The 23,235-nt window shown below is 41.2% G+C and overlaps 2 protein-coding genes across 2 annotated transcripts in view; both read right to left on the minus strand.

Moving 5' to 3' along the window:
• Window positions 1-20,905, minus strand: part of C1QL1 (complement C1q like 1) — a gene marked incomplete at both ends in the record, with an annotated part of 41,867 nt that extends 20,962 nt beyond the window's left edge. The window contains one exon of the mRNA XM_081933150.1: window positions 20,282-20,905. Within this exon, the coding sequence (XP_081789276.1) occupies window positions 20,282-20,905 (624 nt within the window). The remainder of the gene's footprint in view (window positions 1-20,281) is intronic.
• LOC309401894 (uncharacterized protein) overlaps window positions 1-23,235 on the minus strand; it is a 395,822-nt gene that overhangs the window by 55,027 nt on the left and 317,560 nt on the right. The gene's annotated exons all lie outside the window — the stretch shown is intronic.

Below are 23,235 nucleotides of genomic sequence, written 5' to 3' on the forward strand. Positions count from 1 at the left end.
CAAATCTGCCTGCTGACCCAGGAACAGATGGTTCATTCATTCTATGCCACAAGCTAGCCAGCCACATTTTACCCTAGCATGTTGTGCAAAACCAGTCCCTCTGGTGAGTTTTCAATATATTGTGCAAACAGAGAATGAAGTATAGTATGCTTTTAACTTCATTAAGCCACCCAGAGATGTTTTTGTAAAAAAATTGGGCAGCTTAGAAATTGGATAAATAAACCATGGTTCATTTAATCATGGATAAGCTTGTCATAAGAAGACAGCTAACACTTCAAAATCCTATGAGAGATTTTCAGAATGGACTTGAAATTTCAATGCAGATTAGGATCAGGTTGTATTTAGATACATAGAACTGATAAGTTCTTTTTTCTGCAGGTTGTTATAAAGATGCCTGACAATTTCAATGTCTACAAATGTTCATACCAAATCATATTTTTAAATGTGAATCTTAAAATGTGCCAAATTTCATAATTCTCTGGTTACTGCCCTTGGGATCTAAATACATTTACCTTTCAAGTATGTTTTTGAAAAACCTCACTGATTATGCAAAAATGGGCAAGACAGAATTTTAGTAAAATTGTACAAAAACATTGTGGTCTAAAAGGAAGCATCTTCTGTTTCCTTTCATTCAATTTATTTTTCCTTCATTTATTTATCTTACAACTGACTCCTCCCTCATTCTCTAACTAACCAAATTATACAATATAATTCTGTTGCACTGTACTAATCACTCATTTTCCCATACAATCTGCACTTACTATCTGATCTTGAATTGATCTCTTCTTCAATCACTAATACTTCTTAAGTAACAATTCTTGCTACCTTCAACTTTTGTGCTTCTCTTGACATACCAACTCTCATTTTACTATAAAAATGAGGGCAAATACTCTGATACATTGCTATTTTTGCAACAGTTTGCATATTACACATTTCTGCTAAGATTTGCACATCTTAAAATGTCTCTATCCATTTTCCCATTTTAGTAAACATTTTAGCAAATTATGCAATCATCTATATTATGTACTCTAATATTTTCTATAAATCACAGCCTTCATTCACCAACAAACATACGCACACATTCACATCTTTAATATTACCAGTAAAGTGATAATAAATTCAGTAAATCACCAAGGGGTTGTCATACATCCTTGTCTTATTTCCTGCTTAATGCTGATCCATTCACCAAACATTTAGCTTATTTTCATGTATGCTTTAGTATATTCTACTCATACTACATTCAGCAAGCAATCTTTAACTTCGCGTTCATTCAAAAATTTTATAATAATTCAAGCCTATTCATTATATGTGCTTTCCCTAAAGCAACATACACATTGTAAATTTTCTTATGTGAATACATTTCTCAATGACCTGCTAAATAGCAAAAATCTGGTTTGCCCATTGCTGCCCAGCATAAAGCATTCCCGAAATCTTGCTCATTGTCATATCTTTTGTTCTTTCAGTCAGAATTTTTCCAAAGCTCCTCATACATTAATTCCCCAATGGTTTTGGGTATACTGACTCCCAATTTTCTTAACTCCCAAGTTAGTGAGCATCTCAACAATAAATTACCTATCATTAGGCAGAATGCTTATTAATCCTCAGAATAATGATGTACATCTCGCACAGACTAAAAAGAAGAAGATACATTATTGTACATTTAGAAATAATCATGATAATTAAAAGAGCATCTTTGAAAGGCTAGAAAATGATACAGTGGTACAACCAAGTATTCGTTCCATCTAAGATCAGATACTAATTGTTAATTTCATACCTCTTTTGCTGTCGCTTATTTTTTTTAAACCGGACCTGAATCTGTGAATCTTTCCATTTCATGGTATCTTAAAATAGAGATTTGTCTTCTTTAAAATCCTCACATTTCATCTTAGCAGCTAGCCAAGGAATAGATTTCTTGCAAAGAGGTACTGAAGTTTGGGGGCAAATAACTGGTTCCTGCTCTCTCTCCTTTATTTACTGCAATAATTGGTGAAAATGATGTATGCTGACTCTGGGAAGTTAACATATATTTTGAGAGAAGCCCAAATATTAAATATTGGTGATATCATCCCCTCATTCTCACCCTCTCTACAGTCTTCATACATTATGTATATATTACAGAGAGAAGCTATGAGATGAATTAAATGTCCAGTTTGCAATGTAATACACTGCTTTTCACACTCATACGTGCTTTAGGTATTCTTACCATATCTGGGAGGGTGCAAAAATGTGCATCACTAATAAATGTCTATGAAGCATAGAGAAAGCTCTTAATTCTCCTGTGATCGTGGAGACAGCAGCCAGACTGGGTTTGCTCCGTCCAGTAACCAATTGGACTGAGTCTACACTTACAATGTCATTGGGCCCTTGTGGCTCCTCCCCAGTTCAGACTCAGTCCAACTAGGACTAGTTGTGAGAATTGATCTCTCCTCCAAATTTTAACCTTATAACTTTAATTGGCTTTTGAGTCTCTTTTGAGAGAGGGGCGGTCTAGAAATCCAATAAAGTTAAGTTAAGTTAAGTTTTTTTACAATTTTTTTCCCCTTTGAATTGGTTTTTTTAATTGAATTTTTTCTTCCGACCAAATAAAATTCAAAACTGCTTTCTGGCTGCCTCTCTTCAGCCATCTGACTGCCTGTGGCCACAAGTTTGCTCAGGAAGCCTGCTTTGCAGTCGGATCGGCTAGCTCATGAGCTATGGCTCTGGAGCTGTTTCCCCATGGTGCTCCTTGACTCTGGGCACTCGGAGGGACACGCGACCAGCCCTTTCGCGCGCGGTGGTTCCAGCAAAGTCGGTGGCCATTCTGTGGCTTGCTCGGCCACATTGAGTATCGGCTGCCATTTTGCAGGTTGGAAAAGCCCGCAAAGAGCGGTGGCCATTTTGAGGCTCGGAAAAGCCTCAGAGAAAAAAAGTCAGCCATTTTGGAGACTTTAAAAAAGGCGTGAACTCTGCAGCAGAAGTGCCCAGCGACCCAGTATCATCCCAGGTGGACCGGATCAGGAGCGCCTGGCCATCAAATGGGTGAGACTGTTGCCTATCTTTATTGTGGCATTGATTTATGTCTGGTGAGATGGCTGACCAAGCTGTGGCTGCAGATAAAGGATTAGAGGAGGCAGGGCCATCGGAGGCAAAGAGCAATAGGAAGAGGCAAGCCAAAGAGGCTCCTTCCTAAGAGGTAAAGCCCAAGGTCTCTAAAGCCACCAGGTCAGAAGAGCGCAGGCAGAAGGCGCTTGAGAAAGAATTTCAGAGGGCCCCAAAACAACAACAAATTCTAAATGCCCAGCCCTCTCCCCCTCCTCCCGAGGATCTCCAAGTTACCTCCCCAGCTCTACCTGTCTTGCCGCCCATGGGCCCTTGCCCTTCACTGGCTGATTCAGATGGGGAATTGTCTTCTTCAGAGGCCTCCTCTTCTATAGAACCTGACAACAGAGGCAATTTCTTTAATTTCCCTCTCAATAGGGAACGTATCTTTGAACTCCCCCCCCCCCCTGTTGTGCATGGTTCTGGGATTCCCCAAGCCATGTACACCTCTCCTGCAGATATGGCAACCATCATTGCTGAAACCATTAAACAGGTCATGGCTGCTGGCCTACAACAGCGCCCACAACCTGCTCCATCACATAGCCACAAGCATAAATCTTCTGCAATTGCTCAATAACCTGATCCTCAGCTTCTACTTCACAGGAGAAACTGACAGAACCGGTTGCAACTGAGGATCCCAGTACTCCATTCACCGAACCTACTGTGGAAAAGGAGGTGATCCCTGTTCTCAAGATCTTCCTGAACCTGATCCAGAAGCAGTCCTCAGGCACGGGTCCAGAGCCAACCAACCTTGACAAATGCCTCTATAACATTGCACCGGAACTCACCAAATTCTTCGAGACTCCCCCAGTGGACATACCGGTTGCAGCCATGTCATCCCCTACTGTGGTCTCTGGAGCCCCTGAAGAAGTCTTCAAGCCTGAGGAGAAAAGGTCAGTCCAAACCTTAGTCAAAAACGATCAGGCTGGGGCCTGGGCTTTTAGGGCCTCCACTGCCACTTCCTTTTTCTCTAGAGCGGCTTTAGTCTGGATTGAACAACTTCAGGAGCGCATTGCTCCTACTGACACTAGATCACATAGGGACCTCAACAAGATTAGGGCAGCCATTGAATTTGCAGCTGATTCTTCTCTCAATGCTGCCAGGTTCGCTTCTAAAGCCATGGCCTCTTCGGTCACGGCCAGCGTCTGCTTTGGCTCAAGTCGTGGCAGGTGGATGTCCGTACCAAGTGGTGCCTGGTGGCCTCCCCCTTCAGTAGCACCCAATTATTTGGTACCCCTTTGGATCTGTACCTCATGGAATCTAAAGATAAGCGCAAGGTCCTTTCATCCATCTATAAGAAACAGGACAGTCGTCCCGCTCCCTACTATAGGAGGTTGCCCTTTCGGCCGGCGGATGGGGGAACTTTCTTCTCCCATCTGCAATGTCAATCTTACACTCCCAGACAGGGATCTCACCAGGAGAGATCTAACAGAAACGCACAGTGTTTCCCCCCAAGAAGTCTTACCGTGGAGGAAGCAAGCACCAATTTTCACATCAAAAATGACTATCTGGACTCTCTTCCAATCGGAGGCCGCCTGGCGTTCTTTGCCCACCACTGGGAAGAGACCACAATACACAATTGGTACTCAAAACTGTCAAATTTGGCCTCATGCTGGAATTCCTTTCCATCCCCCAGGAACACTTCGTGCCATCCCGGTCTCTTGGTGTCCTTGCAAGAGATCACTGATGGAACAGGCCATTCATCACCTGTTGGAGATCTGGGCCATCCAACCGGTTCCTCCCCATCAGGAAGGGTCGGGCTTTTATTCCTGCCTGTTTGTGGTACCAAAGAATTCCAGGGGATGGAGAGCAATTTTGGATCTAAAATCGTTGAACCGTCATATTGAATCGGCAGTTCAAAATGCATTCTCTGCATTCTGTTTCTCTTATGGGGGGAGGCACTTCCAGTACTGAGCTCTTCCGTTCAGACTGTCCTCAGCCCCTAGGGTATTCACAAAGGTACAGGCAGCCCTAGCCGCCCACACCAGGTCATCTCCAGTTCTGATTCTCCGTTACCTGGACGACATTCTCTTGTTGTCCAGGTCTCTGGTTCAAGCAGAAAGGGATCTCACTCTCACCATTCACACCCTGCGGAATCACGGGTTCGGGGTGAATCTCAAGAAGAGTCACCTCATTCCCAGCACTCGCATTCTCCACCTCGGGGTCTTGATAGACACCGTGGTAAACAGGGTGTTTCTGTCCAACGACCGCATATTCAATCTGAAGGAGCTGGTCAGGAAGGTGCTGTGCTTATGCAAGGTGTCCCTTCTTCTTCTTCTCCCAAGTCTTGGGCAAGATGGTGTCTTCCTTCAGGGTTGTCCCATGGGCCAGGTTTCACAGTAGGCCCCTTCAATGGTTCATGCTTCCACATCAAAAGGCCGACAGGAGCTTCTCTCTTCTCCGGGTTCCCCTTCCCAGCCAAGTCTTACAAACCCTCAAATGGTGGCAGTTCCCGGTGATTTTGCAAGGGATCTTGTTCAGGGATCCGTGCCATCTCACATTTACGATGGACACAAGTCTGATAGGGTGGGGGCACACATGCAGGACCTAATGGCTCAGGGTCAGTGGTCCTTTGAAGAGAGCCAAAACAGCATAAATTGACTAGAGTTACGGGCGGTTCACCTCGCCCTCAGACAATTCCAACACAACGTTCAGGACCGCCACATATTAGTCTTAACAGACAATACCACGACCAAGCTGTACATAAACAGGCAGGGGTGAACACATTCCTAGCCCCTAATGCAGAAGTCCAACCTGTTGTGCCGATGGGCGGAATCTCACCTGTCATCTCTCAGGGCAGAGGACATCTCACGGGCCTCCAATGACCAGGCAGACTGGCTGAGCCGGACAAGGATAAATCATGATGCGGAGTGGAGCATCCATCTGAACCTCTTCCATGACTGACACTACGATTCGGTCTCCCAGTCCTAGACCTGTTTGCGACGACAGACAACAACCAGGTTCCCAGGTATTACTCGTGGTTCATGGATCCCATAGCCGAAGGAGTAGACGCCCTCAGGTGCCAGTGGCCCAAAGGTCTCCTGTATGCGTTTTCGCCCCTTCCCCTCATTCAGAGAGTAATTCGGAAAATGTTGGAGCAGGAGGCAGAACAATTGCTACTAGCGCCAAATTGGCCACGCCGGCCTTGGTATGCCGACCTAATGACTCTGTCAATCTGCACTCCATGGCACATTCCACGGTCTCTCCTGTCTCTACACAAAGGGTCTGTTTGTCACCCCGACCCCCAGTGGCTACAATTAACCACATGGTGATTGAGCGGCAAGCCTTAACAGCCGATAACAACTCCCTCAAAGTCATTGCTATCATTCAAGCATCACACAGAAGCTCTACTAACCGCATTTATGATGCCACTTGGCGGGCATTTGCACTGTGGTGTACCAACCAGACTGTTGACCCACTTAAAGCATCCATTCCACAGATATTGGGCTTCTTACAGAGGGGACATGATCAGGGCCTTATCCCTAATACATTACATCAACAGGTAGCTGCATTGGCTTTGTCCTAGATGGTCTGGCCTCTGAACATCTACCTTCTCATCCTTTGATCCAGAGATTTCTCCATGGAGCATCCAACCTTCGTCCCCCTGCCATCCATAGGTATCCGACTTGGGACTTACCTCATGTCCTAGAGGCTTTGACTTCCTCGCCCTTTGAACCTATGAGATCCACTTCTTTGAAACTGTTGTCCTTTAAGGCGTTGTTTTTGGTGGCTGTAACATCTGCCAGACGTATTTCTGATTTGGCTGCCCTTTCAGCCAGGCATGACTTGTGCGTGTTCCATCAAGTCCGAGTTGTCTTAAGACTGGACCTGACATTCATACCGAAAGTGAATAGCTGCTTCCACAGAGGTCAAGAGTTAATCTTGCCTGACTTCTGTCTGTCTCTCCATCATGAGAGGAAACGTAAGTGGCACACTCTTGACGTATGTCGGGCCCTCAAGATCTACATCGACCGCACCGCTTTGTTCCGCAAATCAGAAACTCTCTTCGTATCTTTTTGCCAGGCTTCCTTGGGTAACAAGGCTTCATTGTCGAGTCTGGGCCTGTATTAAACTGTCTTATGAACTTCAGTCCTTGCAGATTCTTCTAAACATTACAGCTCATTCTACATGCAGTGCTGCAACATCTGCTGCTTGTTCCACGCAAGCCATGGTGGAAGAAGTCTGCCAGGCAGCCACATGGGTGTCTCCCACGGTCTTCATACATCATTACAAGTTAGACAAGAATGCGTCTGCTGACACGGCCTTTAGGCGCAGGGTGCTGCAACAAGTGCTTGTGCCTTAATGGACCCTCTTTCGTATTCCCACCCTAGTGGACAGCCCAGTCTTTGGTACGTCCCAGTCTGGCTGCTGTCTCCACGATCACAGGAGAATGGGCATTGGTTCTGACCTGATACACTCATTCTCCGTTGAAGTGGAGACAGCAGCCAGCCCCATCCTGGGGTGCGTCATGCAATGGAACTTTTTTGTGCGGAGGAGAGATAAACAGACTATGGACTTGATACATGTACTTTTTTTCTCACAATTCTCACTTGAGTCTACAGTTTTCCTTCGTCTGAATTGGGGAGGAGCCACAAGGGCCCGATGATATCATAAGTGTAGACTCAGTCCAATTGGTTACTGGATGGAGCTAACCCAGTCTGTCTGCTGTCTCCACTGCAACAGAGAATGAGTGGATCAGGTAAGAACCAACGCCCATTCTTTGTGCTTATAACTAGTTCATCCAGATTTATACAGCCCACCTAGGGTAGTTCTTCTTTCAAGGCAAGTTTTTGTAAACAAAAAGTGGTAACGTCACAGTCTTTGCAAATGACAAATCCTATGTGTGCAATAAATATGCAATGATTTGTTATTTGTTTGAAAAGACTCCGGTTTTTAAAAATACTTGCTGCTTGGGTTCCCCCAAAATGTTTTTAGTGAGGTCAGCAAGAGACCTAACAATTCCTTTGTACAATGTGATAAGCATGATTACTGTTAATTTGGATTTTATTTTTTCAATGTGTGTGACTTAATATATTGCACAAATCTAACCAAAAACTGGATAGTTTTTATGGTTCAGTTTATTGGTTTTATTTGGTATCTTAGTTTTTCCTTAAAGGGAATTACTTTGCAATAGTTAAAGTTGCAGTCTTTCACATACCTTTTATTAATCTGGCAGGAGACCATGTTACTTTTGGGTTCTTCTCATAACACTGAATAGACTCCATCTCCAAACATAGATCCTCAAAATATCTGTGAGCAATGCAGAATCCACTATGAGTAATTCAGAAATATGCCTGAGAGGCAGATTGCTCCAGAAGACTTAACCAAACAAATCAAGCTAAATGCCTTTTTAAGGAAAGCATTATCTGCTATAAGGCCTCCAGCCAAAAACTTTCTATCAAGGAGTTTTTTTAATTAGGTATAAATTGGTATGACTGCACAACATCCTTTGCTGATTTTTTTCCCCAAATGACACAACATTATACTGATAATCCACATCCCAATTTTGTATTTGTTTAATATTATCCTTCCAGACACCAACTTTTTTATCTCCCATTATTCCTCAATCCATATCAATAATTACTGTACCAAGATTGATAGGGAGACTACACTATTTGTATATTTATTCTGACATTAAAACACTACAGTCATAGTCATATAGAATTGCATATAGAAAACCTTTAGTCAATCAATGCTCACTCCTTTCCCCTTGAAGCTGGCCAATCAACAAATCAATGTTTGTTCATTTTCCTTTCAAGATAATCAGTAAGTGGATGTCTCATTTTGCTGTTCAGGTTTTACCAGGTCTATTCCATGACCAAACTCTGCTTTCTACCTTTACAAAAAAATAAATAAATCTCCACCCCCATGTTTTATGTAGGTTCTCTACAGATTTGTGTAAATCTGTTGTCCCCCCCCCCAAAAAAAAACTCAACAACCCCTTCTTAGAGACATTTGTGATTGTAAAGCTATGTAAACCAATACATTGAATGTCCTCAAAAGCTTCCCAGTTGCTATGGCACCAGGCCACCATTGTTTCCAAACCTTTGTAATTCCTGGTGTTGGCATGCCAGCAGTGTTATACCTGGGTATCTTTCTGAGCAGTTATGACTAGGACAGCATGTTGCCATGCTAGACGATATGAAGAATGGGAAGGAAAGATCTCTGCATATATTCAGGAAACTCCACTGGCTGCTGAACCCTGATGTCCTAAGGTGGAAAGAGAGAACTTCATGACACTCTCTTTACAAACTGCTCTTTGAATGCTGTTGCTATTTTCATACATCATTCATGTGGTATAGGAATAATTCAGATCTCACAATCACACACACACAGGGTCTGCTTTTTTCTGTGCATTATGTAACTGATTCCCTGAATGAGTCTTCCTGGTGCTTGTAGCTCACTCTTTGGTGTAATGGATGAGAAGGATAACAGTGGCTGAGAGGTGAGTTATTTTTCTCCAGGGACCAGAATAGCTCTGATCACCAGTAGAGATTGCAATTACAAGGGACACTGGTGCTCCTGAAGTGCCACTGCTGATTTACGATCCTAACGATCTAGCATCTTTTATCCATGGTGAGCAAGGGCAGCAGGGCCCACTGATTATGAAAAATGAGAGGATGCTCTTCTGAGAGCCCCTGTGAATGACAGTTTAGAAGTGCAGGGGAAAGGATGCTACAACCCACCAAATCCCTCATCCTCCCTTGGGGGTTCCTTCGCATCCTAATTTAGCATATTTTGTTTTCCAATAATTCATAAGGAACCTGAAAGGTTACGTGCTTTTCTCCAAGTTCCCAGAATATTGTCCAGACCAGTCATTTTCAACCTGATGCCTTCTAGGCATGTTGACTACAACACTCTTCATCTCCAGCTAGCATAATTATGGAAGGCTGACCTAGATAATCATTGCAACAGTTGTGAAAAGTAAAAACCCATATCTGAAGATCTACTAAAGGAAAGAGGTCAAATGCATTGGCAAGTTAACCATAACTAAACCATAACTCCCCTAATATGCAAGCAACTAATCAGATAATATCCTGCTGTTTTTTTATAAGCCAAAACCAGCAACAGTCAAGGAAGGACAAGAAGGAACAACTGCCTGCAAATTAGGATAGGGATGTGTAGTCGTTTTTGCCCCACGTTTGAAAGGCTTGCCCTTCAGATAATTCTGGATTTGGAAAACAAGCCTGGCTTTGCCAAAATGGGAAATGCTGAGCTCCAAACTGAAGTGAACTAGTTTTGCCTTTGCTTTTGGTATCTTTAAATAACAAGATAATTTGTTTGGCAACCTTGCTTCAGCTTGGGAGTGTGAGGTGGAGACCCTGCTGAGTGTGTTACAGAGAACAGGGTGGGAGAAGGTATTTTTCAAGAAGTATAAATAAATTCCTAAAATTGAGAAATTAACTAGTTCATTCCTTTTCAAAAATGAAATGTTTAGGTTTGTATTTAAAAAGTAAGTAGAGCTATTTGATTTGATGCTCAGGCAACAAGCTTGTGCGTCTATTATTCAGGCAAGAATCTGATTTCTGATTTAGCAGCCCAAGTAGGGTCATAGTTGTTGCCATTAGGACCTTCTTTACTTTAATTATAATCTTGGGCAGAAATGTAAGATGTGCATCACATTTCCATTGTAAGGAGGCCTATAGTGGTTGAAATGCTGCCCTGTGTCACTGGTTACAGGGTGGGATGGGAAATATGGTGGAAGAGTGCTAAACAGAAAGAACTGAAAAAGCCATTCAGAGTCTGACCATCATGACACCCTCAGACCAATCATTCTCAGAAGAAGAGATGGAAAAGATAGAGGAGGAATTCATTGAACGGTGGACTGACAGAGAGTGACTGGTCCAGCAATCCAGTTAGCTTTCATGGCTAGGACAGGACTAGAACTCATGGTCTCCCATTTCCTAGTCTGGTGCCACTTAACCACTCAGACCACATACTGTAAGCTCAAATTCTTGTTCTTGAAGATACTATGCAATCCCCAAGCAGCAGAATAACCATAAACTAAAACAAAGAACCAAGAACTAAAAGGAGAACACTTGAGGTTAAAATAAGAGGAAGGAATTTCAGGAATTTCTCTGACTGCCCTTGATCCTGAAGAGCTATTGAACACTTAATGAGTTTGACAGAATTATTTGCCGTTTTTGCATAAAATCTTTGGACAAAAGACTAGAGACAATCTCAGTGACTTCTTTGCTTTCTAGGTGCCTTTGACTAAGCTTTCTTAACGGCATGACTTCATTCTGTATTTTCGTTCCTAATTGTATTGTTTAGCCTTTATTATTTTTGAAACTTCTGCTGATTATTTTGGTTACTTTTCTCTGCTACAGATGTCCTGATCTTGGCTGGTAGATCATGTTTCCGTGTGTGTGTTCCTTTTGGACATGAGGAACTGACAGAGAGGGATCAATAGGCTTACTGAAGATAAGTTAACTAAGTTGAATGGCTCTTAGACTTTTATCAGTAGGGTCAACTGGAGAATCATCTGGAGTTATTTTCACTAACAATAAAAATGCTACATAAAACAAAGTGAAGAGTATACTGCTCAATAAATACTGTAGATGTTGCATGGTAGGAAGGAATTAGTATGAGCAGAAACCATTTTTTTTTTTAAAACAACAACAACCCTACATGCAATGTGAGAATTCTCACCAGCCAACTGTCCACCAGATTGTTACTAATTCCAAAAAAATGCAATTAATTAAATAAAGACATTGCTGTCTTACAAAGGCCTTTCAATTCTTCAGATCTAGCTGCTGGTCAGTTCCAAGGAAAGTATCAAATGAGTGGGTGGACAATTTATCAAGATTTCCACCAAGAGCAGCCTGCTTGAAAATCCTTTTTTTTGAGGCACATCTTGAGAAGCTAAAATCCTGTACTACAGGTAGTCCTCAATTTACAGCAATTCATTTAGTGATCTTCAAAGTTTACTATGGTGCTGGAAAAAGTGACATGGCCATTTTTCACACTTACGACCATTGCAACATCCCTATAGTCATTTGATCAAAATTCAGCCGCTTGGCAACTAACTCATATTTATGTTGGTTGTAGTGTCCCGGGGTCATGTGATTACCTGGTGCGACCTTCTGACAAGCAAAGTCAGATTTGCTTAACAATCATGTAATTAACATAACTGTAGTGATTCACTTAATAACTGTGTCAAGAAATGTTGTAAAATGAAGCAAAAGTTACTACCTCACTTACCAACAGAAATTTTGGGATCAATTGTGGTAATAAGTTGACGACTATCTGTATTCATAATTGCACCAACTGGCACAGAACATGCTTTTTAAAAACTGAGCTGAACGTGCTAGGCTTCACTTTCTGTCTCTGGCACTGTACAGTATTATTTTGAAATAATTAATTTTCAAGACATGGAACTCCTTGACTTTGCTAGGAAAACACTCCCTGTGAAATGTAACAGCTTTTATGCTGTATGATTCTTCTAAAACTCGATATCATCTTGAGTTCTTCAGATAGAGACATTCTACACATACTCTAAGGCACTTAGTCCAAGAATTAAAAGTGATCAAGTCTCTTCTGGAGAAAATGGGGAAAAAAATAATGTTGAAGGAACTATGTGGGGGGCTGGAGGGGGCACAAACGGATATGCACACACACATTACAAATGGGAGAAGTGTCAGGCTATTAGAAAATAGGCTTCATGAAGGAAATCTTTTTCTTTAACCATAGAGTTCTATATACTAACAATAACAATTTTTACCTTAATTTTGGATACTGCAGTACAACATTCTTGGAAGTCTTTCTGGAAAAAAAAACTAGAATGGGGAAAGAACCAAAGAGCTCTTCCTGTGCAAATGGGATAAACACAACACTCTCCTCCCCAGTTGCTGCAGGCCGATATTACCGTAAACTCAGCCCTGCCTATCCCGTTAATGGTTGTGCAGAAGTGGGGATTTTAGCACCTCTGGCTTATGGCTGAGAATCATTCCAAGCAGCTTTAATTGGCTACATTTGATAACATGAGACTTCAGGTTTTTATTCTAATTGACCACAAAATCATAGGTCCAAAATTACCAAGCCTGCTCTGGCTTGTGCCAGCTTCCTCCTGCATCCCAATTATCCAGGATGTTGTTTGATTTTTGGTTTGCACAATTTGCGGGTGGGAGGAGGGGAATAGAGGAAGGAAGAAAATAATTTAAGGCAGTGGTTTGTTCAAAAATTGCTGTACTTTTCACTTAATTCTAAGATCTTTAAGAGGTCAGGATTAACCCTGGGACCTTTGATATGCAAAACACATGTTTTGAAGGGGTGGGGTTTTAAGATGAAACGGTTATATGAAGCTCTGTGCAGCTTTTGTCTCCTATATGATAAAAAATGCATAGTAGAAATTATAATTTTTCCACAAGAGCTTATCTCTTTGCTCCATTCCTGCTTCAGTTTTAGTCATTTACTTTCATTATTTGCATCTCCTGACCTCTCTTTGAATGGTATCTTCACCAATTTCTCTAATCTCAGCAACCGTCCCAAATTCACAGGTACTAGTTATGGATGGAAAAGGAAGGTTTTTACTCTTGTATTGTGACTGACATTGTGATAATTTTTAAATGAAGGGAAGTGCCAGGATTAGGTGAACATTCAGAAACCAGAGGAATGAAGTATTTCAATCTTAAGGCTTGTTGCCACAATGCAATAAACCTGGGTATTTATATTTAATACAGCTATGATGCCATCATTTTCTTAATCCTTAATCTATCTTAATAGATAAATTATCTAAATTCACATGCAGTAACATTTTAAACCGTAATCCATGACTTAGAAATCATATTGTCTAGCTTTCCTCAACACATTAACCACAAGCAAGAACACTACATTGTGATTTAATTGTGCCTCCATTAATAAGTATAAGGTTCACGCACCACACTAAATTGTAATGTGGTTTGTTTGTTTTGGTTTAGCATGATTTATGCATATTATGGATTATTTTATAAAGCAAATCTAATTTGACCTGGTGCATTGAATTATGCCATCGTTTATTTCATTGTGGTTTGCCGAATAGCTCAGTGGTCTGAGTTATATATAAGAATTCATAAACCTTCATAAAGCTGGATCCATGCAACATGCTAAATCAAAAGCAAATCAGAAATATTATGGGCTGATGCATATTGTGGGTTTAAGACAGTTTATATCCTCATCTAAAAGAATAAAGTTTGGAATAAGGCCATTAATTGACTAAAACATGTTGTCCTACCTTACATTATGCACCCTAAGAGATAGATATAATCTCCTACAGAGGACAGTTTGGAAAGTGATAAAACATGGAGGCAGCATGAGCTCCAAAGTGTTCTTCCCCAAACTGATGTTTTCGAGAAGTCTTAAGCTGCAGTGAATGTTTCATTTCTCAAATACGGAGATAGGCATTGTTACCTGCTAATATCAACAGAGCAAGCTGCTTTTAAAGGAAACTCTGGAGAGCTGTGTTCAAAAGCTGAGAACCCTGCTTGATAACTCTGTGAGCATTTATACCTAGACATGACAGAACTGGGTCTTGAGGCTATAAAATACTTAACATAGTAATCAGTGTCTCTCCTCTCCTTCCCACCATCAAACCTTGACACCTTCTGTGAAGTCAGCTAATATTGTTATCCTCACATGTTGGATTGATGGGAAAGAGGCATGATTTGCCCACAGCCATTTTGGTTTATATCTATCACACTTGGAGCAGTTAACAAAAAGCCATTAGCTATTCTTGGTCCAGAAATAGAGAATTGAGAAAATTCATGTTTTAGATGGCAAAGAGTCACATTCTGTACACAACAATGCTTCACTTTTTGTCTTCTGGGATACATTCCTGAGTTGAGTTTTGCAAAAAAAAATGCAAACAGACAAGGGGAAACTAGGAGAAAAAGGAAGAGAAAAATATATTTGCTGATTGGGAAGTTATTAAATATTTAAAGTCGCAAAACTTGCTGACCTTTTAGACTTTTCAGATCTACAAAATGAGTTGGAGAATCATATTTTCTTACTTAACAACTCTGCTTTTTCTCTCCTCCTCTCTCCATCTTATCTGTGACACTGAAGAAAATTCAGGTGTGACATTCAAGGTGCGACAAGTGCATCCCCATTAAAAATCAGCAATCAAAGCCTTAAAAACCACATGCTATTTCTTTTCTTGGACTTTGCATTTCTGAAAGGTGTTGGGGTGAGCCTTGAGAACATTATTGCTGTATAGAGAAATCCAGATGTAGCAAATATGGAAACTAGTCTTAGAACAATGTTTATTGAAATTAATACAGATAGAATATTACTACAATAGAAGCAAAATATGATTAAAAAGCTAAGCATAGTGACCAAAGAACCTACTTCCAGAAAATTTCCTTTATTGTTTTTCTATTCTTAGTTCTCATAATTTTGCTGACCTTCACTGGCCTTCACTTATCTAGCTTTAGACATTCAGGGTGTTCTAAACTCAGTTTATGCACATGAAACACCTGCTAAAAGCAGTGAATAAAAATATGACTTGGATGGTGGGGGTGGGGGTGGGGCAGGCAGGTGCATGTGGTGTGTGTGTGTATGTATACGTATACATACACACACACACATACATACATGAACTCAAAACCAAAGTCTCCCTATAGCTACTTTATCTATTTATTATATTTGGAATTTCCTTCCAGAACATCTAGTTCAGCCCCTAGATCATTGTTTCTTAACCATGGCAATCTTAAACTTATGTGAACTTCAACTCCCAGAATTCTGAGTATTTGTCATAAAAGCTGGGATGATTGGGAGCTGAAATCTGGACAATAATATAGACCAGGGCATTGGTTTTCCACAAATAAAATATATAATTATTACACTTCTGCAAATAAGCCAGAATGGGAAAAGCCAACCCACAAACAAAGAGAAATTTGATAAAGTTGTTTATCTATTTTACTCCTTATTAATTATTTTTTCTGCAGAATCCTCAGGATTCCCTTGGAAACGTGTCAGAGGTACTGCAAAGAGAAAAACACTAATTGGCAGATAAACTTCCATATAAAGAGTTCCATGCTCTCTGATAAGTGTTCTTTTTTTCCCCAGCAACAGATAACAAAATAATTGGCCATAATTGCAGGATGTAGAAGGATGAAGCAGAGAGATTTTGAAAATGTTGGCTGCTGAAGTCTTTTTCATTCAGCTGTGGAAATCTTCCATAAACAACATCCATCTCTTCCTACTGTGAGCCTACTGAGAGGTTCCTGAAGCTTTCCTGTCCCATCAAGAACACAAAATAGAAGATTTTGCTTGCACATAAAATTAAATAATACTTGCATTATTTTGCTAATATGTTAGTGCTGAGGCCATCTCTTTTAAAACTACAGGAATCTTTTCTTCTAAATAATAAGACTTCAAAACTTCCCTTCTGCAAAAGAAATAAATGTTTTAAACTAGTTATTTCAAATTCAATAAACCTTATTCCATCAGAAGAGGCCACTTACTGAAAATATGATTCAATTCTACATAGAAAGCAGCAGCAGCTACTTTTTTAGTTTTTAAAAAATCAATCTATAAACATACCAGACACAAAAATACCTTTCATCTATTACTCTGAAAATTGACAGGCTTCATACTGTCATAAAGAGCTAGCATTCCCTCAAACTTCATCAAATTTAAAGAAGTCACTCATTTGTTGATTTCAAATCTATCAAACACTATTTGATTTCTTCACTGAAATTTGGATTCAGATCCTAAATTAACTTTGATAGTCTTCAAATCAATTCAGGGTAAATTGTTTTCCGAATTGGGATTTGAATTGAATTTGAATTGAAAGTTGATGGACACTTCCAATCTTTGTAGAATATGTACATTAGGCTATTGTAAAATTGGCAAAAATGGGATTTACATGGCATAAGATAAATCATGAAGACAATTACAATTTATATTGTGTACACAGAAGTAAAAGTAGTCACCCAAATCCTTTCACTTCTATGTCTGTTTATTGGAGGAGCTGAGTCCTGACATGTATAAGAAGCAGAAATTCAGCAGATACCTTTTTGTTCCATTACTACACTTCCATATCAGATAAGGTGGCACCTGTCAAATTTCTGCTTCTCATGCAACTATTCAGGGCGGAGACATTCTTCAATGAACTGGTGACAATGCTGCTCAATCTAAGAAATCAGGAAACCTGCCAGGAGAGCAAACACTTGCCTAACAATATAGTACTACACATGCTAATATGCCCAGGAAAACCATTTATTACTTCTATACGAGTCTAATGCTAGCCTGGAATGTTAGATCTGCTTTAACATTAGACAGAGTGAGCTGGCTGCTTCAAAAAAGGATATTGGTAGATGGTGGTGAAATGTTTGAGGACTAAATCATATGTGTTAGATGACTTATTCTGAACCAACCAAACGAATAGGGAGCACATTTTCCTATCATCAGTTATACAACTAAATTTAACTGTCACAGCAGTAAAGCTTTATACATGATATGAGAAAGCATCCTTGCCTTTCACCTCAAGTATTTCGAGCCACTGTTGCATTTAAGACAATAACCGCACAACAGTAAGGAGCAACAGCAACGACAAGGAACAGGCTGAAATAATTAATATTGTAGGGGTAGGGATGCTAACTCATGTCAAATAAAACAATGAGAGATCTTTGTGTCATTTTCTTCAGATTAAAAGATTTTGTAAAGCATTTTAATCAGAGTTCTTTTTAAGCAGAGAGCAATCTGGTCAGAGAACTCATAAACCATCAAAACAAAGATGAAAGAGCTGTACTTGAATCTCCCTCAAACTTACTTGAAAGTGTCCAGAGTTCATTGGAGTTGGATGGCTATAACTAATTTGAATAAATAAATAAATGAAAAAGCAAAAGTGCACACAGTTAGAAGAAAACAATGAGGAAATCAAGCCATTAGGGAAACCCAAACAATTGAAGAATTGCCCCCTCACCTGCCTTTCAAAATTTTATTTCTCCTTTTATTAATCAAAATAAGAAGCTGCCCATCTCACTCACAGCATGACTCCGATAGTGTACAATTAAAAACGTAAAAATGATATAAATATTATAATCATTAGCAGGCAATTAAAACAAGAACAAATTAATAAATAAAAAATTGAAAGAGTTGAGCAGCAAGCATTGCCTACTGGCAGAGAAAATGTGCAGTGATTTATAAGAGAAGTGTCTCCCCGCACTAAATATTACTCCTTGGGGTTCTTACCTTCAGAAAATTATCTTTTAAAGTATAAACATATCTGGGGATAATAGAATTTATAGTCTCCTGTCTTAGATTTCTTCCCCTGGACATGTGAGAATTAATGAGTTTGCAGCAAAGTTTTTAAAGATAGCCATACAAGGATGTTTGGGTGTGTGTGTGTTGTTCCATATTTAAGCTTATGCTAACCGCTTAGCTATTGATTAAAGATTGGGTTTCTTTGTAGGACATTGTATCAGAGCAGTTACAAGTGGATTTAATCACCTTTTCAACAAATATTTATGGGTGAGCAGGAGATTGAAGTCATGACAACAAGTCTTCTGGTACCCTAAAGACTAACAAATACATTGTGTTGCTTGCTTTTTTTCATGTTAGATGCAGGATTTATTCCTCTCTTTTGTACCATAATATTTTTATACCTTTGGATTGAAACAAAACTAACAGTATTTGGAAATTGAAACTCAAGTTTGTGATTGTGAGGATAGCATTATAGCTGTGGAGATTTCTGTTTGATTAATTATTGAAAACTACACAGGTGAGATTTTTGCAAGTGGTAGTATCTTTGTAAACACATGTTAAGCAGTGCTGAAGGATTACCAAGGAGAGGAAGAACATTAAAAAAGAAAGAGAGAGAAAGATGTTAGCTGGATACAACATGAAAAGCCGTTCTGCAGAGGCTGGACTTAATTATGAAATTCAATTAGAAAGCATCAAGAACTCATTGTTAGTCTCCCTCTGGCACTGGGAATATTAACTTGTACTATCACAAAGGGATGATTTGGTGAGAAAAAAGAGTTTTTTGAGGTCCTGGGCAGGGTGATTGAAGAGGCAGTTAATTTCCTTTTTTGAAAGGCTATTTCCCAACCATTCAGGACTTATTTTAAAGAAAAGCAACCTCTGTGTGTGTGTGCGTGCGTGTGTGTGCATGTGTGTGTGCATGTGTGTGTGCACTAAAACTGAAATGCAACACATTTTGAGAATCAGAAAGAAAGACATTTAAATGAGCAAATTAAAGCGATTTCCATTTCAGTGTATTTAACTAGCACTGAAGCCTAGTTGTTCCCTTACTCAAAGGGCGTTAGGGAGTAAGCTCCATTGAATTCAGTAAGGCTTGCTACAAAGTATGCATGAATCAAATGATGCAGTAAATTAATGTCAGTTGCTTACTAGAGAGGTGTGGGTAAGAGTTGGGGAGGGGAGGCACTAGAATTGGGGGAGGAAAGGTGTTAGTTACCACATACCTTTTTTTCCCCCTCATCCCAACGGGCAGAATGAAGAGCAGGAATATAAATGACAGGAGGCATTACTTTATTGGATTTTAATGTTCTTTTGATGCATTAAGACAGAAATGTGGACTTTGTGTTCTGTATGGATGCTGAGATATAAAGGAAAAGGTGAAGGAGTCTTGCACCTAAGTGTCTATTAAGAAAGTTACAACTTCTACTATCCTTTAGCTTCTGTCCTTCTATAAGCTACATATTTTGTAGTTTTGTTATTGAATGAGCTTCCTATCATTTCCAGAGGGAGGGAGGGAAATGCATGGCATATCTGCCACTGATACTCCCTGTCACAACCTCTTTGACAACTACGCTATTATAGAAGAAGGGATTCTCCCCACAAATTTGCAATTACCCAGCGAGGTGCGTTCTAGGTCTTTTACAAATTATTTCCCGCAGAATTGTATACAGTATATACTTGCGCAGAAGTAGCCTCTCTCCGTTCGGTTTTAGTACAGACAGAGTATCGCAGTCCCGCTTTAGCGGGACGAGAGGCCACCTTCGCCAACTGCACACACGAGGACTAAAGTTACTGTGCACTTTGGGGAAGCGGCATCATCCCAGGATCCCTAAATGGTTCGGGGAAGGCCTCCTTACCTCCAGTAAATAGGAAGGCTCGTCAGGTCTTTTAAAAACACCGCTCGGCGGAAGATCCCCTCTCCCGCCTTTCCCCATCCCGAGGGACCGACAACTACGCCTAGGAAGACAAGTCTCTCCCACCGGCCGACCAGGAGAGCCAAGCGGAGGCGCCTGCTTACCTGCCCGTTCTTGCATAGATCTGCCCACATGCTGGTCCCGTCGCCGCCGCGCATCAGGACGTGGTAGGTGAAGAAATAGGTGCCCGGGATGTTGCAGGTGAACTTGCCCGTAGCGGCATCATAGTTGTTTCCCAAGTTGGTTACGACATCGTCGAACTTGAGTATCTCGTAGCCCTCGTGCGGGTTCTTGAGGCCGGCGTAAAAGGCCACGCGGGGCACCATGGTATAGGTGGCCGCACTGATGGCCCCCGTGCTCAGCCCCGGCCTGGACAGGCCAGGCGGACCGGTTTTCCCAGGATCTCCTCTCTCCCCCGGGGGACCCCGGGGGCCCGGGGGACCCGGCTCTCCCTGGGACCCTGGAGGGCCCGGCTTGCCCGGCCGCCCTGGCTTGCCCTGGGGCCCCTGGACGAGGGTGGATGGCGGGGGCAGTCCGCTGTGGCCGCTACTGGTGCTACTGAGGCTTTCGGCGCCCTCGCTCCAAATGCCGCTGGCGCTGGTCGTGGTGCTGGTCTTGCCCAGGTAGGGGTCACAGACCATGCGGCAGGTGCCCAGCATCTCGTAGTGTCCGTCGATGCCCACGGAACTCACCAGCACCGGAATGAGGATCACCAGGATCAAGATCATCACCACGCCGATGGCCCCAGCGACCAAAGTTTTCCGGCCAATGCTCAGCCGCTGAAGGGGCTGGGCACGTTGCCTCCCCGTGGTGGAAATGGTGACGGATGGCCGGGGCAAGCTGGCAGGAGAAGAAAAGCAGCGGGTGGGGAGGGCAGAGAGGGTAAACTTCAGGAAAGGAGGAAGAAAGATCTCCCGGTTGGGGAAGAGGAGGTGGAGGAGCGTTCTTGTGCCGCGTCTGTGTGTGTGTGTGTGTGTGTGTCCGTGAAAAAGGAAAAAAAAAAACAACGCCGTCCCCTCGTTGGCTGGAGTATCGCCCTTAAGACTGCTGCTCTTTGATGGCCTTTTTATAACTGCTGCAGGTATGATCCCAGGTTTGATATGGAAATGCGGGCTGGGTAAAGGTTAGAATAAAAGAAAAATTAAAGAAAAGAGGAAAGGCGAACCGTGTGAACCAAGAGGCAGGCAGAGTAGTGAGAGAAGACAGAGCCAGCGCGTTCTTTACTGGATACATCTTAGTAAGATGCCTTCATTGATTTGTTTTCCCTTTTCCTTTTCCCCTCCTTACTCAATTTTCTTCCACCCCTTTCGGGGAGGGGGAAGAGAACAATCTACGATTGCAAGGGAGAAGTAACCTGGTGCTTGGGGAAAAGAAGAAAAAAATTGAATGGAGCTACTGAAGTCCGCCTGCCTCCCACCCCTTTATCTAGATAGCTAAGCTATCTCTCATCTAAAAGAACTAAAATGTTGTTTTAAATGTTATTACTAAGTTTGGTCTCCCAAGGATCTTGTGAACAACTTTAGGGAATTTCATTTTGTTCCCATTTGCACTTGTCCTTATAATACCAGTTCCTTCCTCTACTCATAAAGAACCCATGAGGGAGACCCCTTAAATTAAGTACACCAACAAGTCAGTATTTCCCCCCTTTTTTTCCTGATACTGCCCTACAAGATGTGTATACAATAAAATATTCTATATTTTACCAGCTTTTACTTTGCAGGTAAACTCAGGAGAAGATGGAATCAGAAGTCTGTCTTGGGAGCTACTGGTTGCCCTTCTACATTGGTCATCACGCAGCCTCCATCCCAGGCATTTGTTTCCCACCCTTTGCCCTCCCTGTTAGTAGTAGGTTGCCTGAATTCCTTTCGTGCCTCTCACGTTTATGTTTTTTTTTTAGTGCTAGCTTTTCTTCAGGCTTCCAACCAGAGGGCAGAACTGTACTATTTCACATGGGCAAGAAGAGGGGATGGCTTATTTGCCACTTGGCTTGGATCCTTCCCTATCAATTTCACTCCTGCTCCTCCTAAAGCCATGATGGCGAACCTATGGCATGCGTGCCAAAGGTGGCACGCTGTGCCCTCTCTGATGGCACGTGAGCCATCGCCCCAATTCAGCTCTGCTGTGCATGCGTGCGCGCCTCTTGACGGCCAGCTGGTCTTGAAAAATATTAAAAATTAAATGGTTTTACAGTTCAATAATTTAGCTTTTTGTTCTTCCCATTTTATTTTATACTGAGGAATATCAAACAAGGTAATAATTGTTCGTATGCAGAAATGCACTATAATAGAACCTGCACATATACTCTATGTTATCTGTATGTTCGTGTTTATGTACATACACACATATTAAACAGCACAATAAAAATGAGAAGGCTGCATGATTATATTAAGCTCAAACATTTTGAATATGAATGTCATAAATAGTAAGAATGAATGAATTTAAAATTAACCAGTTTATAAGAAACAAAGTTAAAAAGAAATACTCTTTGAATTGAGTGAAAAGCATATTTACATGTAAGGAAGTAGGAGGAGCACCAGGTTGAAAGGGCGTTATGTGTTGGTTAAATCAATCTTAAAAGAGAAGTTCAGAAAAAAATGGAAAACAAATGGTATTTGGCTGCTTTCAGAATAATGGCAAAGTAGAGAAGCAAAACTGTGGAGCAAGCTAAACATGTTAAAGCAAGATTCCTTTGGATAAGGCAATAATTAATGAGATAAACATATACCATTCATTAGGGGATAAATGTTTGTGGGACAGCATCTTCTGAATGGTTATCTAGTCTGAATTTTATTTCAGAATCAAAAAGTGTGACAGAGAAAGACAGTGACCAAAGTATCAATTGACACTTAGCCTCTGTATAGTTGATTGAACATGCATATTAGTAGTTTGGTTAGGCTTGTCTTCTATAGTAATACAACTTGGAGTTGTGGTGGCACAATGATTAGAATGCAGTATTGCGGGATAACTCTGCCTATAATCTGGAGTCTGATCCTGACCAGTTCAAGACTGACTCAGCCTTCCATCCTTCTCAGATTGGTAAAATCAGGACCAAAATTTT

The sequence above is a fragment of the Natrix helvetica genome, assembly GCF_964273705.1.
Source record: "Natrix helvetica genome assembly, chromosome: Z".
Lineage (NCBI taxonomy): Eukaryota > Metazoa > Chordata > Lepidosauria > Squamata > Natricidae > Natrix > Natrix helvetica.